Source organism: Mangifera indica, chromosome 2, assembly GCF_011075055.1.
Source record: "Mangifera indica cultivar Alphonso chromosome 2, CATAS_Mindica_2.1, whole genome shotgun sequence".
NCBI lineage: Eukaryota > Viridiplantae > Streptophyta > Magnoliopsida > Sapindales > Anacardiaceae > Mangifera > Mangifera indica.
The window spans coordinates 16,071,731-16,085,120 of NC_058138.1; the positions used below are offsets into that span (position 1 = coordinate 16,071,731).

At 31.7% G+C, this 13,390-nt stretch overlaps 1 protein-coding gene across 1 annotated transcript; it reads left to right on the forward strand.

Moving 5' to 3' along the window:
• The first annotated feature begins 7,946 nt into the window (after nucleotides 1–7,946).
• Nucleotides 7,947–13,035, forward strand: LOC123209759 (subtilisin-like protease SBT3.18). The gene is made up of 10 exons (XM_044627892.1): nucleotides 7,947–8,030; nucleotides 8,145–8,236; nucleotides 8,321–8,418; nucleotides 8,507–8,671; nucleotides 8,750–9,420; nucleotides 9,739–9,806; nucleotides 9,890–10,135; nucleotides 10,215–10,329; nucleotides 11,074–11,287; nucleotides 12,251–13,035. Exons 1-10 carry the CDS (start codon nucleotides 7,947–7,949, stop codon nucleotides 12,859–12,861), a joined length of 2,364 nt encoding a protein of 787 aa, XP_044483827.1. The 3' UTR covers nucleotides 12,862–13,035.
• Nucleotides 13,036–13,390: the final 355 nt, after the last annotated feature.

The following is a 13,390-nucleotide window of genomic DNA, read 5'->3' on the forward strand; positions in this document are numbered from 1 at the left end:
GACATCTATCTATCTGTCTTTCTCTTTAATTTCTTTCTTTCTTTGTCAAGTGGGATTAAAGTTACAGACTTTACAAGATAGTTGAATTGCTGGGAAAGTTCTGATGATTAATTGTCCCACCTTATGACCATATTAAATTAAGGTTAATTTAGATTAATTTGTGAGCTTGATTTTTTTTATATTATCCTCATTTTCCTTGGAACAACTTTAAGCAAAATGAAAGGGATGTTAATTAGTGAAAAGTAGGTCTGTATTTCTCATATATAATCTTCCTTTTTTGTTTTCTTCCTCATTTTAGGTAGAAGATTAAAACTTCCCATTGATATGATAAGAATATAAATAATAACTTATAATTAAAAATGGAACTGCTAAAGATAGTCAAATATTGTCACCTATTCAAGCTCGGCTATCAAATTTTAATTAAGTTAGAATTTGACAAGTTTTGCAAGGTATGAGTTTGAGTTCAACATGATGGGTAAAGCTCTCAAGCTCAACTTAGTTGGGTTTGATATTATAGATACAAACTCTAGTTTACTCAAACATGCCAATGCAAATTTAATTCAAGTATCCTTGACAATTTTATAAGAATGCAGCAAGTTTCCGTTGTACAAAACAGTTTCTTCTCTAGGGCTCTACCAAATTATACACTTTTTTTAAGAAATAACAATGGAAGGTGAATCACATTTTAGGGTTTATGGTAACTACATTCTACAATGAATTTTTTCAATATCAAGTTCCAAATAAATTTAACACAACCTAAGATTCAAGTAAAGATTGAATACCACTTCTTGGTAGCCTTTACTAGATTTCTCTTCGGCATTTGAAGTGTTGGTCTGCAGCTGGTTACTCAAATTGCACATAAATTCCGGGAAAATCAGTTTCGTAGTATGTTTTCTGAGAAAGAAAAAAAGCACAAACAAATAGTTGCATAACCATCACAAAAATTACAAGAAATTAAGATGCACGGTGACCAAGTGATTGGAGATAATAATCCCAGCAGCACCTACCTGCATAACCTTTATTGCTGCAAATGATGCTTTATTAAGTATCAAAAGCATGAATCAAAGCAATAAGGTCTTAATGAATTTACTGAAGGGCTAAAAACATATTATAACTAAGAGTATCTTCAATTATAAAGAAGCATCCATGGTCTTACTGCCAAAAACTAATGCATACATTTGAACCATGATCCTGGAAAATTAAAAATCCTTTTAATTAGTGTAATGATTTTAGTCCATGGCTATTAATGGGTAGAAGGTTTTGTTTATTAGATGAGAACATATGTTGAAAACAGTAATAATTGATAGAGAAAAGACCTTCCAAGTTCTTCAGGGTTGGTACAAATCATTCTACACAATTTCTAAGATGAGATTCAGCATGTATATTTCACTATGCCAAAATTTAAGGATATAGAACTAACATTTTTGAGTTATATATCATATTTAAAGAAAGTAGGAATAGGGTATACCCACAACAGAAAATAAGAAGGATAATCCTAAAAACCAAAATGAAGTGAAAACAAGACTACATCATACATGTCACTTACACCAAAATCTACGTATCCCAAAACCAAAATTCCGTACCCAAAAACGACAATAAGCAACAATAGAATCAAATGATCATCCCAATAAGAAAACCAAAACTACATATTGGCCATTTATATTGTTCCTTCCACCACTTGGGAAGAAGGACCATTTCTAAAATGAATTAGCACAAAAATTATAACTTCAAGAAGAAATGATGACTATATCGAGAACTAATGACTCTTTGGTGTAGTATTTGCACAATTAATCCTGAGACCAAATTCATCATTCTGTAAAAGCAACATAATTACGTTGAGCATAGAGAATTCTACTCTTAAAAAAATGAGCAAAATATCAGTAAACAATTCGCTGAAAAATCAAAGAAGACAACTATTCAAGAAAATAAAACACAAGATAACTCTGTAATCGTAAACAATCACTTGCTCCTTCATTTGCAAGAGCAATTGCCATAATTCCTGTCAAATATACACCGTAAACATAATCACTACAAACTTGGCAATACTAAAAAAACCCTTTTGTAATTCTTTCTATCTTTCCAAGTTTCTAATTCTATTTTTCTCTTTTCTTACTTCACTACAGATTGTCTTTCATGCAAAGTGACTAAAGTTTAAAGAAACACTTTATTGATTACTATAATGGCTTATGTGTAAAGGATGGCCTAAGAGAGGGGTGACTGCTTCATTTCAAGGGCAATGTAACCTCAATTTCACAACCAATCATCATGAAAATATATGATAAAAATAAATAAATTAGATTTTCATCCAATGAAATGAATAATGAATAGAAGGAATGAACATTTGAGAAAGCAACTGACACCATTTTGGGTTTTTTCTTGATACATGACCTTCACATAATCACCTCTTCATATAAGCATATTTACAGTTTATGGAACTAGAGATATCTTATAAAAGTCAATTACTCTAGAACCAACATTGAATACACTCTTGGAGACCACAAAAGAGACAAAATTGCCAAGAATTCAACTGCCAAATGCAAAAACACTTTGTACTTCTTTTTATTGTTCTGCCGCCATGAAAGTGCAATAAAATTTGATGTGTTTGAACCCTTGGCAGTCTCTACTCAACTTTCTTCTATGTTCATTTCCAACTTCGACTTAACAGTTGGTTATGACTTCCTCTTGTGCTCCTTTAAGAACTATCAATCTTCATTTGCAATTGATTTACCTTGGGAAGTCTGAGAGCTGGATGTTTTGCCTACTAAGTTGCAATGCAAATCAATACATAACATTTCAAATAACAACCCGTTTAATGAAGTTTTTAAACAAATAGTCAATGGAATACTGTACCTGACCCAATAGACTCTGTCTGTGACTATGCAGTGCTTGGATTTTTCAAGGAAATGATGTCCACATATTCGTTGCATAATGTTTCTACTGTATTCTAGACTTTATGTATCTCTTTTTTGGTTTTATATTCACCGCATAAAAGGGGAAAAACCAACGATAAAGAACAAGTTAAAAATAAGTAAATTAGCAATCAGCCTTATGAGAACAAAATTTGTAAAAAAAAGTCACAACCAATTTCAAGATATTTACCTTGGATCTATCGTTCTAGCAATAGCCATTAGCTCATAAACCATCAATATAGTTATCAAACTTAGTTGTCATCCTAACAACCATGCTCGCTACATCCAGATCAACATCGAATTCCCTTTTTGTAAAGATCTTTTTAATCCTAAATAGCTTAATAAAGTATAAATTGGACGTGAGATACTCTAATGCTAACACTATGTTGGTTATGTTATTGAAAATCTCCAAAACTCACAAAAAATTATTCTATCCCATTCTTCCTTCGTAGGGCAGTAAATTATATAAATTTGGTCGAGGAAATGGTACCAAGGAAACACCTCTCTAAACCTCAATGTCGCATTAAACATATTGTACGTCTTGTTTCACCTAATAATGGGGAAATTCAAGATGAGTTCCATTTCTTTTATGTCACACTACTATTGTCATACCTATAGGTATATTTTGAGAATATTTTAATCATTTTTTCATATTTTGTGTAATTTACTTAAAGATTTCAAGTGTTAAATGACCATGTATGATAGGAGTGTACACACATACATGGATTTCAAGAGTAAGATTGTAACTAGTCATAGTGTACAACTATGTATAAAGAAGTGCATGATCGTGCATATGATCAATTATAAGATCATCATGTCTCTGGAGGTCAAGAGATATAATAAGAATAGTTAAAACCTTTTGAATGACTATGCATAAGATATACACGGTTTATCAACGTTGGATTAGAGAAGTCGAAAAAGAAAGAAGAAGTCATTATAATTTATCTAGCCACTTAAAGATTTAACTTTCGTCAGATATCAAGTAGGGTTTTTATATTATAGGGTTTGAAATTTGAGCATTATGTGATTAATCTGATATACAAATATGAATATAGATAGATTTAACTCAATAACGTTCTAATATTACATGATGATACTGACATGGAAAATGATGTATGTTGTGTATGGACTATATTAATGGTCCATATACAACATAACTTTCTTGGAATTTTAGTGCGGAATCTCTCGTCTAAGTTAAGTAAAAGTATAAAAATTTCATTTAACCCCCTTATCTTATAATATTTTCACCACATACATTCACAATTTATAATTTCATAACAAATTACTCAGGACACCCTAGCTTTTGTTTGTATTACAACATTTTCATATCAAAGGTTAGTGCATAAGCTAGTTAAACTTCATTTTGCTAGCCAAAATCAATTTAATTTGGTCAAATCTTGTTCAATGCAACATAACCTATTCAAATCACCCTTCCGGTGCGATTAATCACAAACAAATTCAAAGCTTAATCAACTAAACAACTACAAAAATCATAAATTTCATTAAGAAACTCTAAACATAAATTTCCTAAAATAAACTGAAAAAAAAATAAGGATTAGCATAATATTTTAGGATTAATATACATGTAAAATGATTACAATAGAAGGTGAAACTTTATCCTTTTCCCCTATTTTTAATTAAAATATAATTAGAAACTGTGAAAACACACTCAACAATGATAGTGAAGGGTAATATTCACGATGAACTTAAACAAGGGTTGAATATGAAGAAAATAAATCGAAAACTCATATTATAAGATTTGAAACACTAAAAAATATTGTTATTATAGTTAATAACCCATTTGACACTCATCAGGATTTTATCCCTTGATTCACTTATTCAAATTTTTAATAGTAAAAATTCATATGAAACAAATAAAGGAAGCCAAAATGCAAAGAATACAATGAATTCATACAAACTAGATGGAAATATGAATAGATAGATAGGAGGATGACGACCACTTTTCAATCCATTTTCTCTCTCCCACGCACAAATGTGAAGTCAAATTAATTGTGATGTGTGTACACAATAATGGCTCTTGTATAATGACAATTTATTATTGTGCAGTGTAGATCGAGGGCATATAATTAACCATAATTATAATGTATACAAATATCTCCCTCTAATTAATCTTAATTATCGTTTATCAACAGTGCCAACAGTACAATAAAGCTTATAAACATACATAGATTACAGATAATTATAATGACAAATTAATTATATATAATTAAAGAGTAATGTAGAAGAATTAATCAACCTTAATCATAATCTACTATACTCATAACATCTGTTAATTTTTTTCCCTTAATCATAAACTAATACATTTTACCAAAATCATATATAATTAAGTAGTCACTGATACAAATGGATCCGTAAACAATGTTAATAATACACTTAATATTACACATAATTAATTGCAATTACATTAATTGGCAAATCATAAGATGAATTAATTGTCACATTCATGAGCATACGCATATACAAGTATATAATTCTAATCATATATTATAAGTACCTATTTTATTCGTAACAATCTTAATCTTAATCTTATCTTAGAATTATTAATTTCAGCACTAGCTATAATATACATATAATTGTACATAAATATTATAGATTGCAATTATAAAGTGCTTTTAGGCCAATTAGATACAACTAATGGCTAGTATAGAAAAGATAATTATTTAACAATGTTGATTCTATAAATGGTAATCGCTCAAGTACAGTGATAAGTGAATTATACTTATACACTGGCCAGTTTTGCTACTGATACACTAATTAATACATTTACTAATTAATTTTCCACCTTTAGAAGATCAATAATTATGTCTTGAATTTAGAACATTAATCGAATTGATCAAATGCTCCAATAAGATTTTGGATTCAGGGCCTACTCTCACAAAGAAGACAAAATACACTAATATAAGTTTCATATATCATCATCGAATTGGAGATAGATGGGGCCTCGTCAAATTAGAAGCCATGCAACTAAGAGAGAGGTCATCCTTTTATCACATTAATTAACATTAATTTACAAAGAAATGAGCCTTATTCATTGCCCTTTTTTTGTGATACTTCATGACCTCAACATATGCGTAGATTTTTACACCAAACTAGTGGCTTCAAAGGGCACTGCTGGGTAGTCTTTTTGCATGTTAATTTATCAACAAAACATAGTTATTGAGTAAATTCAAGATCATAAAAAAGATACTGCTTCTGTTGAATTAATCTTCAGAAGTCTATCCATTCATATACATGCATGCACATGCTTCTTCTCTTGATTGAGTTCATCATATTGGAAAGGCAAAGTGCTCCGTCAACCCTAGCTAGCTAGCTGGATATGCATGCATTATAAACACACACACACATATCTCATCCAACTTCTTTAGAATCCAGAGGTTTCACTGCTTCTATAGATAGAATCATACAATCACCTTAACATCTATACAACAAGAAGAAAATTGATCAATTGTGTAACAAAATATAGATAATAGTTTTATAAACTCAACATATAAATATATGTGTTATATGTAACTAATTCTTTTACACCTTTAAATGTAAAATTCATGAATAAGTAACATGATATATGTATTTGAAACCATACTTGTTAATTAATTGATGAGTTCCTTTTCTCTTTCTTCCCCCCCCCCCCCCCCCCCCTTTTTTAGATGGTTATATGTTCAATTTATCCACATATGTATGACCATTACAATACCTCATTAAAGATAAATTTTATGTACTTAAAATTACTGCCTATCAAAGCAAACAAGATGCTTTACTTCATTCAAATTATGACAAATGCATTAAGATGCAATTATGGATTGGTATGAAAAAGATCATTTGCCTATCAACAAAGTAAACACTATTCTTAGTGTTCATATGGAATAAGTAGGTTCAATGATTTGAAGTATATATATAAATTGGAAGGTAAAACGCGTTTCGTATAATCTAAGTCCTTTGATTATGAACTTGTGGTTACGCGAAGTAATCGATCAATTCAAGCAATGCTTTAGACAAAAATAAGCTAGTAATGATGATTTGATTGCAAGGGCAAACACATATCCATCCTTCAATAGTCTTTTTCATTGTAGGATCAGTATTAGCTTATTTGAAGTAGCTACTTCTACTAGCTGCTAATTGAGTCTTGTAAATATTATGGCTAAGGTAGGTGTTTCATTCCTTGATCTCTAAATTAAAGTTGTTTTTTGTGAATAACATGGTGTTATACACATATATTTATGGTTGAGAATTAGTTTATATAGTAGGGTGATCAGCTTAATTATAATTAATGCCACAATAATGATTCCAATTAAGGCAGCTTGGAGTAATTAACAGGTAGCCGGCCTAGAACTCATAGCTAGAATGTTGATGATCACCTTAGAGTTAGCTAATTTCATTGTTATAGGGACCAAAACTTGCATGTGTTCGTTCAGCAATTGGGAAGAAAAAATTTTACAGTATATGGTTCTATATATATGACTAAATTACCTTATGTGCATCATTATGATAATTAAATACACATTAGCTGCTTCAAATCGAGCTTAAACATATTAGTTTTGAGAAGTTGTCATGACAATTACTGAATTTCTTAGATGAAGTATCAAGAAGATGTTATAAGAGTGCTTCTGATTCTTCCTTGCTTTCTCTCTAAAGTGCTCTTGAAACATATGCTAATGATGATGAAGTTCACATGGATTTCTCTTGATTGAATTCATGGTATATGATTGAGCTTTATGAAGGTAGACTTAGGCTATACTTCTACGTATAGATGCAAACTATACAAGAGAGAAACAATACCCAAAAAATAAGGAGTGTATATAGGAGGTTTTCCTAAATTTTCACCCTACGAACTAGCTTGGAAGGGAATTATCATGATGTAAATGAGAAGATCTCTAAGTGTTGTTGCAGCCGTAGAGCCTTCAAATGCACGCACTACAACATCGTTAATCATAAGAATTGCCTTAACCTACAGTATTTAAACTCCCCCACATCCATTTGGTTCTTCCAGGGAGACACACAAATTCAATAATATTTTACAATATGTCTTCTCATCTTCATCATTTTTGGGGCCTATTCCTCTCATCGCTCCCTCTTCATTTTGTTCACTCCACATTTGCATCCCATGTATGTGTAACTTTACTTCCCAAATGTGCAAATAATAATGCTCTCATTTTCTCTTTTCTCATTTCAATCTTCATATTTGTTTTTTATTTATATTGCATTATTATATTTGTGCAGGTTTACATTGTATATTTAGGGCTCACCCAATATAATGATCCCTATCTCACTTCAATCTCTCATATTCAACTCCTCTCTAGCGTCTTTTCAAGGTTTTGTTTAATTTTCACTTAATTTTCCTTTACATATACACTAGAATGCAACACTGATCAATTCTTCTAATGCATTTTGTTTAGTGAAGAAGATGCTAAACGCTCCATGCTTTATAGCTACAAGCATGCTTTCTCTGGATTTTCAGCAAAGCTCAGTTCAACCCAAGCTGCCTCCTTAGCCAGTATTGAATTAACCGAACCCTTTCTTCCTCAATGCAGTAGAATTATCATATGTACATTGATTTAAAAGTTCCCAATGAATGCTTGCAGAGATGGAAGGGGTGATTTCGGTACTCGAGAGCCAGACACTCGAGTTGCACACTACAAGAAGCTGGGATTTTTTAGGCCTCACTTTAGAAAACATCAAAAAAAATGAGGTGGCTCCATTGCAGCTTGCCTTTGGCAGTGACATAATCGTCGCGGTGTTTGATACAGGTCATTAATTGATATCTATTCATAAATTGTTCCGCTGTCATTGTAACTGTATTTAACATACTTTGTCTATGGTGAAAGGTGTATGGCCTGAATCTGAAAGCTTCAAGGAAGAGCCATTCATGGGGCCTATTCCACCATGCTGGAAAGGAAAATGTGTTAAGGGAGAAAATTTTGATCCAGCAACAGCATGCAACCGGAAATTGATCGGAGCAAGATACTACCTTAAGGGTTTTGAAGAAGCATACGGACCATTGAACATGAGTAGCAAAAAAGAGTATCGTTCTCCGCGCGATTTCCTAGGCCATGGCACACACACAGCATCGACAGCCGTTGGATCCAGGGTCAGAAATGCAAATTTTTTTGGTCTAGGGCAAGGCACAGCAAGAGGAGGAGCACCTAGGGCTAGATTAGCTGTGTATAAAATTTGTTGGAGCAAGGATCTTGATGGGAAATGCACTGAGGCTGATATTCTAGCAGCGTTCGACGATGCCTTGCACGATGGAGTTCATGTAATCTCAGCCTCCTTCGGTGAATCCCCGCCTTTGCGTCCATTCTTTGCATCAAATGCGGGCATTGGATCTTTTCATGCAATGCAACTTGGTGTCACTGTGGTGTTTTCAGCTGGCAACGATGGACCTTTGCCCTCGTTAGTTGGAAATGTTGCTCCATGGAGTATTTCCGTGGCCGCTTCCTCCATTGATAGAGCTTTTCCTACTGAAATAATAGTCAATGGTGACTTCTCTATCACGGTAATTTTAAACACTTCGGTTTCGCTTTCTTTCTTAAATTATAATGATACACGAGAGAAAAATATCATCTAAATTTATAGTTGTGCTTTTTTTTTACCTTTCAATTCTTTAAAGATTGTAGTTATTTTCCTAATTAGCTATAAAGGGCAATGAAGATCTAGTGTTTTTTTCTATTTAAAGATGGTGAACTGACTATCTCTTTAGACTTAGTGATCTTAATTATGAGCCCTGATACAAAGGGCCACTACTATAATCATTTTGTTCAAATATGTATGCGAAATTCCTTGAAGCTAATTCTTCACTGATCTCTTTCTACAGGGAGAAGGCCTAATCAGCACAGAGATTAATGCAAAATTGGCAGATGCACTCAATTACTTCAAAAACGGGTCTATCTTATTTCTTCCTCACTCTTAAATGCATTAGAGAAAGCCAAAGTATTGTTCTATATACATTTCCATTACATGTGCAGGGTTTGCAGTAGGGAGAATTGGAATAAAACAGTAGCCAAACGGCCGAGGGTGGTGTTATGCTTCTCCACCGTAGGTTCGGTGGACATTGGAGAAGCAGAACTAGCTGTAAAGAAGGCCAATGCATCTGGGTTGATCTTTGCTGAGCCTGTGGCAAGCCAAATGGCTGATGTTGATATCATCCCAACTGTTCGTTTAGACATAGATCAAGCCACTAAACTCAAGGACTACTTCGCTCAGTTCGAAAAGTAAGTGAAAAACAAATAACTTTTGCTTGTGAGGTTCTTTAATTTCTAACATCAAACTAATTATGTTGTGGCAATGAAGCCTTCCTCCGGTGCAGATAAAAGCAAGCGAAACAAGCATAGGAAAAGTATCAGCACCAATAGTTGCATATTTCTCTTCTAGAGGACCAAGTTCTATTTCACCTGACATACTAAAGGTAATTCTGTTTTTTGGTAGCAAACAACAATGAAGACACTCAGGGTTTAACATTTAATTGGGTAATCTTAAAATTAAAAAAAATAATTACCCTTTTGACGCATTCTAACACCAAAAACATTAAAATTTATATAAATAAAAGATTTTTATTATAAGACACCATATGAACCATTCAATTAATTGTGTAAACCTAGTACGTAGCAACCGAATTATGTTGGGTCTTTTTCTCTTTTCCTAGTAAGTTTAATTGGGTTAATGCTTTAATGATTGCAGTTGCATTCTATCAATAGGCAAAAAACCAAGAGAAAAGAGCATTTCTTCGGGACCAAAGGACTTATTCCCACCCAAGGTTCCTTTTTTTTTTTTTTTTTTCCAAATTCTCATTTGTTTGCTTTTAAAAACTTAAATATTTATTAATTTATGTTTTAAAATTTTTAAATAATAATTTTACCCTTTATAATAACAGTAAAATTTAACGATTAATAGATAATTAAATTTTTAAAAGGTTGGTTAAAATTTTGAGAAAAAAAGAAACCCTGGGTGGGAATAATTCCTTGGGCTTTTCTTCAATGATGAAAACTAAAATGATCAAAACTAAACCTCAATTATCATTTGCCCCATAATGCTCAAATTTTCGTTTGTGCTTTAAATGATTTGAGGTGTATTTTTATCAGGATGAAAAACTCAATGGAAATATACAAAAATGAAAACTCGTTAATTCTAGCTTTTCATGTACAATTAACAGCCAGATATTACTGCTCCCGGAATTGGTATATTAGCAGCATGGCCTCCTTTAACTCCTCCAACTCTGCTACCGGTAGATCGCCGCTCCGTGAAGTGGAATTTTCAATCAGGAACATCAATGGCATGCCCTCATGTATCTGGAGTAGTTGCCCTACTCAAATCTGCGCACCCCAATTGGTCGCCTGCAGCCATTAGATCCGCTCTCATGACCACAGGTAGTAATTCAACAAACACAGTTATCAGATTACACGTTAAAATTATAAATATCAAGTAAGATTTATTTTAAGTGAAAACATAAAATCATGCGTTGCTAAATCCTCCTGATATTAAATACTAAATTAAAATTTTAGATTATAGGAATACTTAGAATATCACCGTACAATTTAATCTGTAAAGCTCTTTCGCTTATAAAATCTCTCTAAATGACAATTTTCGATAAGTAAAACTATACTACATTAATTCTGGAGTGTTATCTAACCAATATATAGTAGATTAATAGATTTCATTAAAGGTCTTATATACCTTAAACTTATATTAATATTACCCATTCAAATCATAACTTTTAAAAAATGTTTGGTTAGATTATTCTATATTTTATTACTTTTTGTTAGTAAAGTAATAAAATATTTAGTAATTTTTTATTACCAACGACAATGAGATAAGTAATACAGGGAAAATCTTATTATCACATTCACTTTAGATATTAAAAAATTATTAAGAAAATTTTAATTATATTGTTATTTTTTCCTTATTAAAATTTTAGAACAAAAATGTCTCTATTTTCAATTAATATAATAAGTAATATAAAAAATATTTTTATATCTATTAATTTTCGTATAATAAATAAAATTATATATTATTATTCTTTTATTACTTTTAATTAAATATTATAATTATTTATATATACCAATTTTACTAAACATAGTAATAAATTTATATGCGGTAATTTTTTAGGTAATTTTATAATAATTTTTCATTTTCAATAATTAAAAATTATATAAACCAAACGCACATTTGTGTATTGAATTTATCTTTATTGATCATGTAAATTTATCCATAAACTATTATTAGACTATTCAATTATCTAATTTTATTAAATCAAAATCATAATTAATATTAGCGTATATCAGTGAATTTTCTAACATATTATTCTTTTATAATTGGTGATATATATTCAGCTTCTAGTAGGGACTCAACACTTGACACAATCCTGGACGGGGGATCAATGAAAGATTCAAATCCCTTTGACATAGGAGCCGGCCATTTGAACCCGATAGGAGCCATGGATCCGGGGCTAGTTTACGACATAAAACCAAACGATTACATAATCTTTCTATGCAACACTGGCTACGACGAACAAAAAATCAAGAAAATAGTTCTTCCCATTCCTGGAAAGGACAGAGCCTGCAGCTCAAAGCCACACAAAACCAAGATTGCAGACATAAACTATCCATCGATCACAGTTTTGAATCTCCGAGGGACGACGACAGTCAAGAGGACTGCAAGAAACGTGGGTTCAAACAGGAATGCGATATACTTTCCTAGCATTGTGAAGCCTGATGGAGTGGAGGTAATGGTGTGGCCAAGAATATTGATATTCACAGTTTTGAGGGAAGAAGTGTCATACTATGTGACAATGAAAGCAGTGAAGAAATCTGAAGGGAGATATGATTTTGGAGAGATACTTTGGTCAGATGGGTGCCATTATGTGAGGAGTCCACTGGTTGTGCATGTCAACAACACTGGGGATTGCAATGAAGAACTCATCAGCTCTCACATAAGTATTTAATAATTAGCAGCTTCAAAGCATGTTATTGAGAATAAACTGAGTGTGTTTATGCAGTGATTCTCATTTTATCTAGAACAAAATGAATACAGATTATGATCTGTTTTCTTATATATATTTGTATTTTCTCAACATTTTAGCCTCATCAGAAGGTTGCCTTAATAAGCTATTATCAAATTGTTATGATTTCTTAGAAAAAGTTTCTTATTACAGTAAAACTATATGTACCCACTTTGGATACACAAATATATACACATTAATATGTGTCATCATGTGATTGGATGATTTTGAATTAAAACTAAAACAATAACCAATCATATGATGACACATATGAGTGTATATACATTTGTGTACCCAAAGTGGGTATACATAGTATTGCTCTTCTTATTATACTTTTAGAGATTTTCACTATTTTTATCTAAAAATTGTAAGAGCTGAACAATGACATTAAATAAAAAATATGTCTAGAAGTTCAAATAAAATATGAAATATAAGAGACAAAGTTAAAATCCTAGAAATACTTCAAAAATGT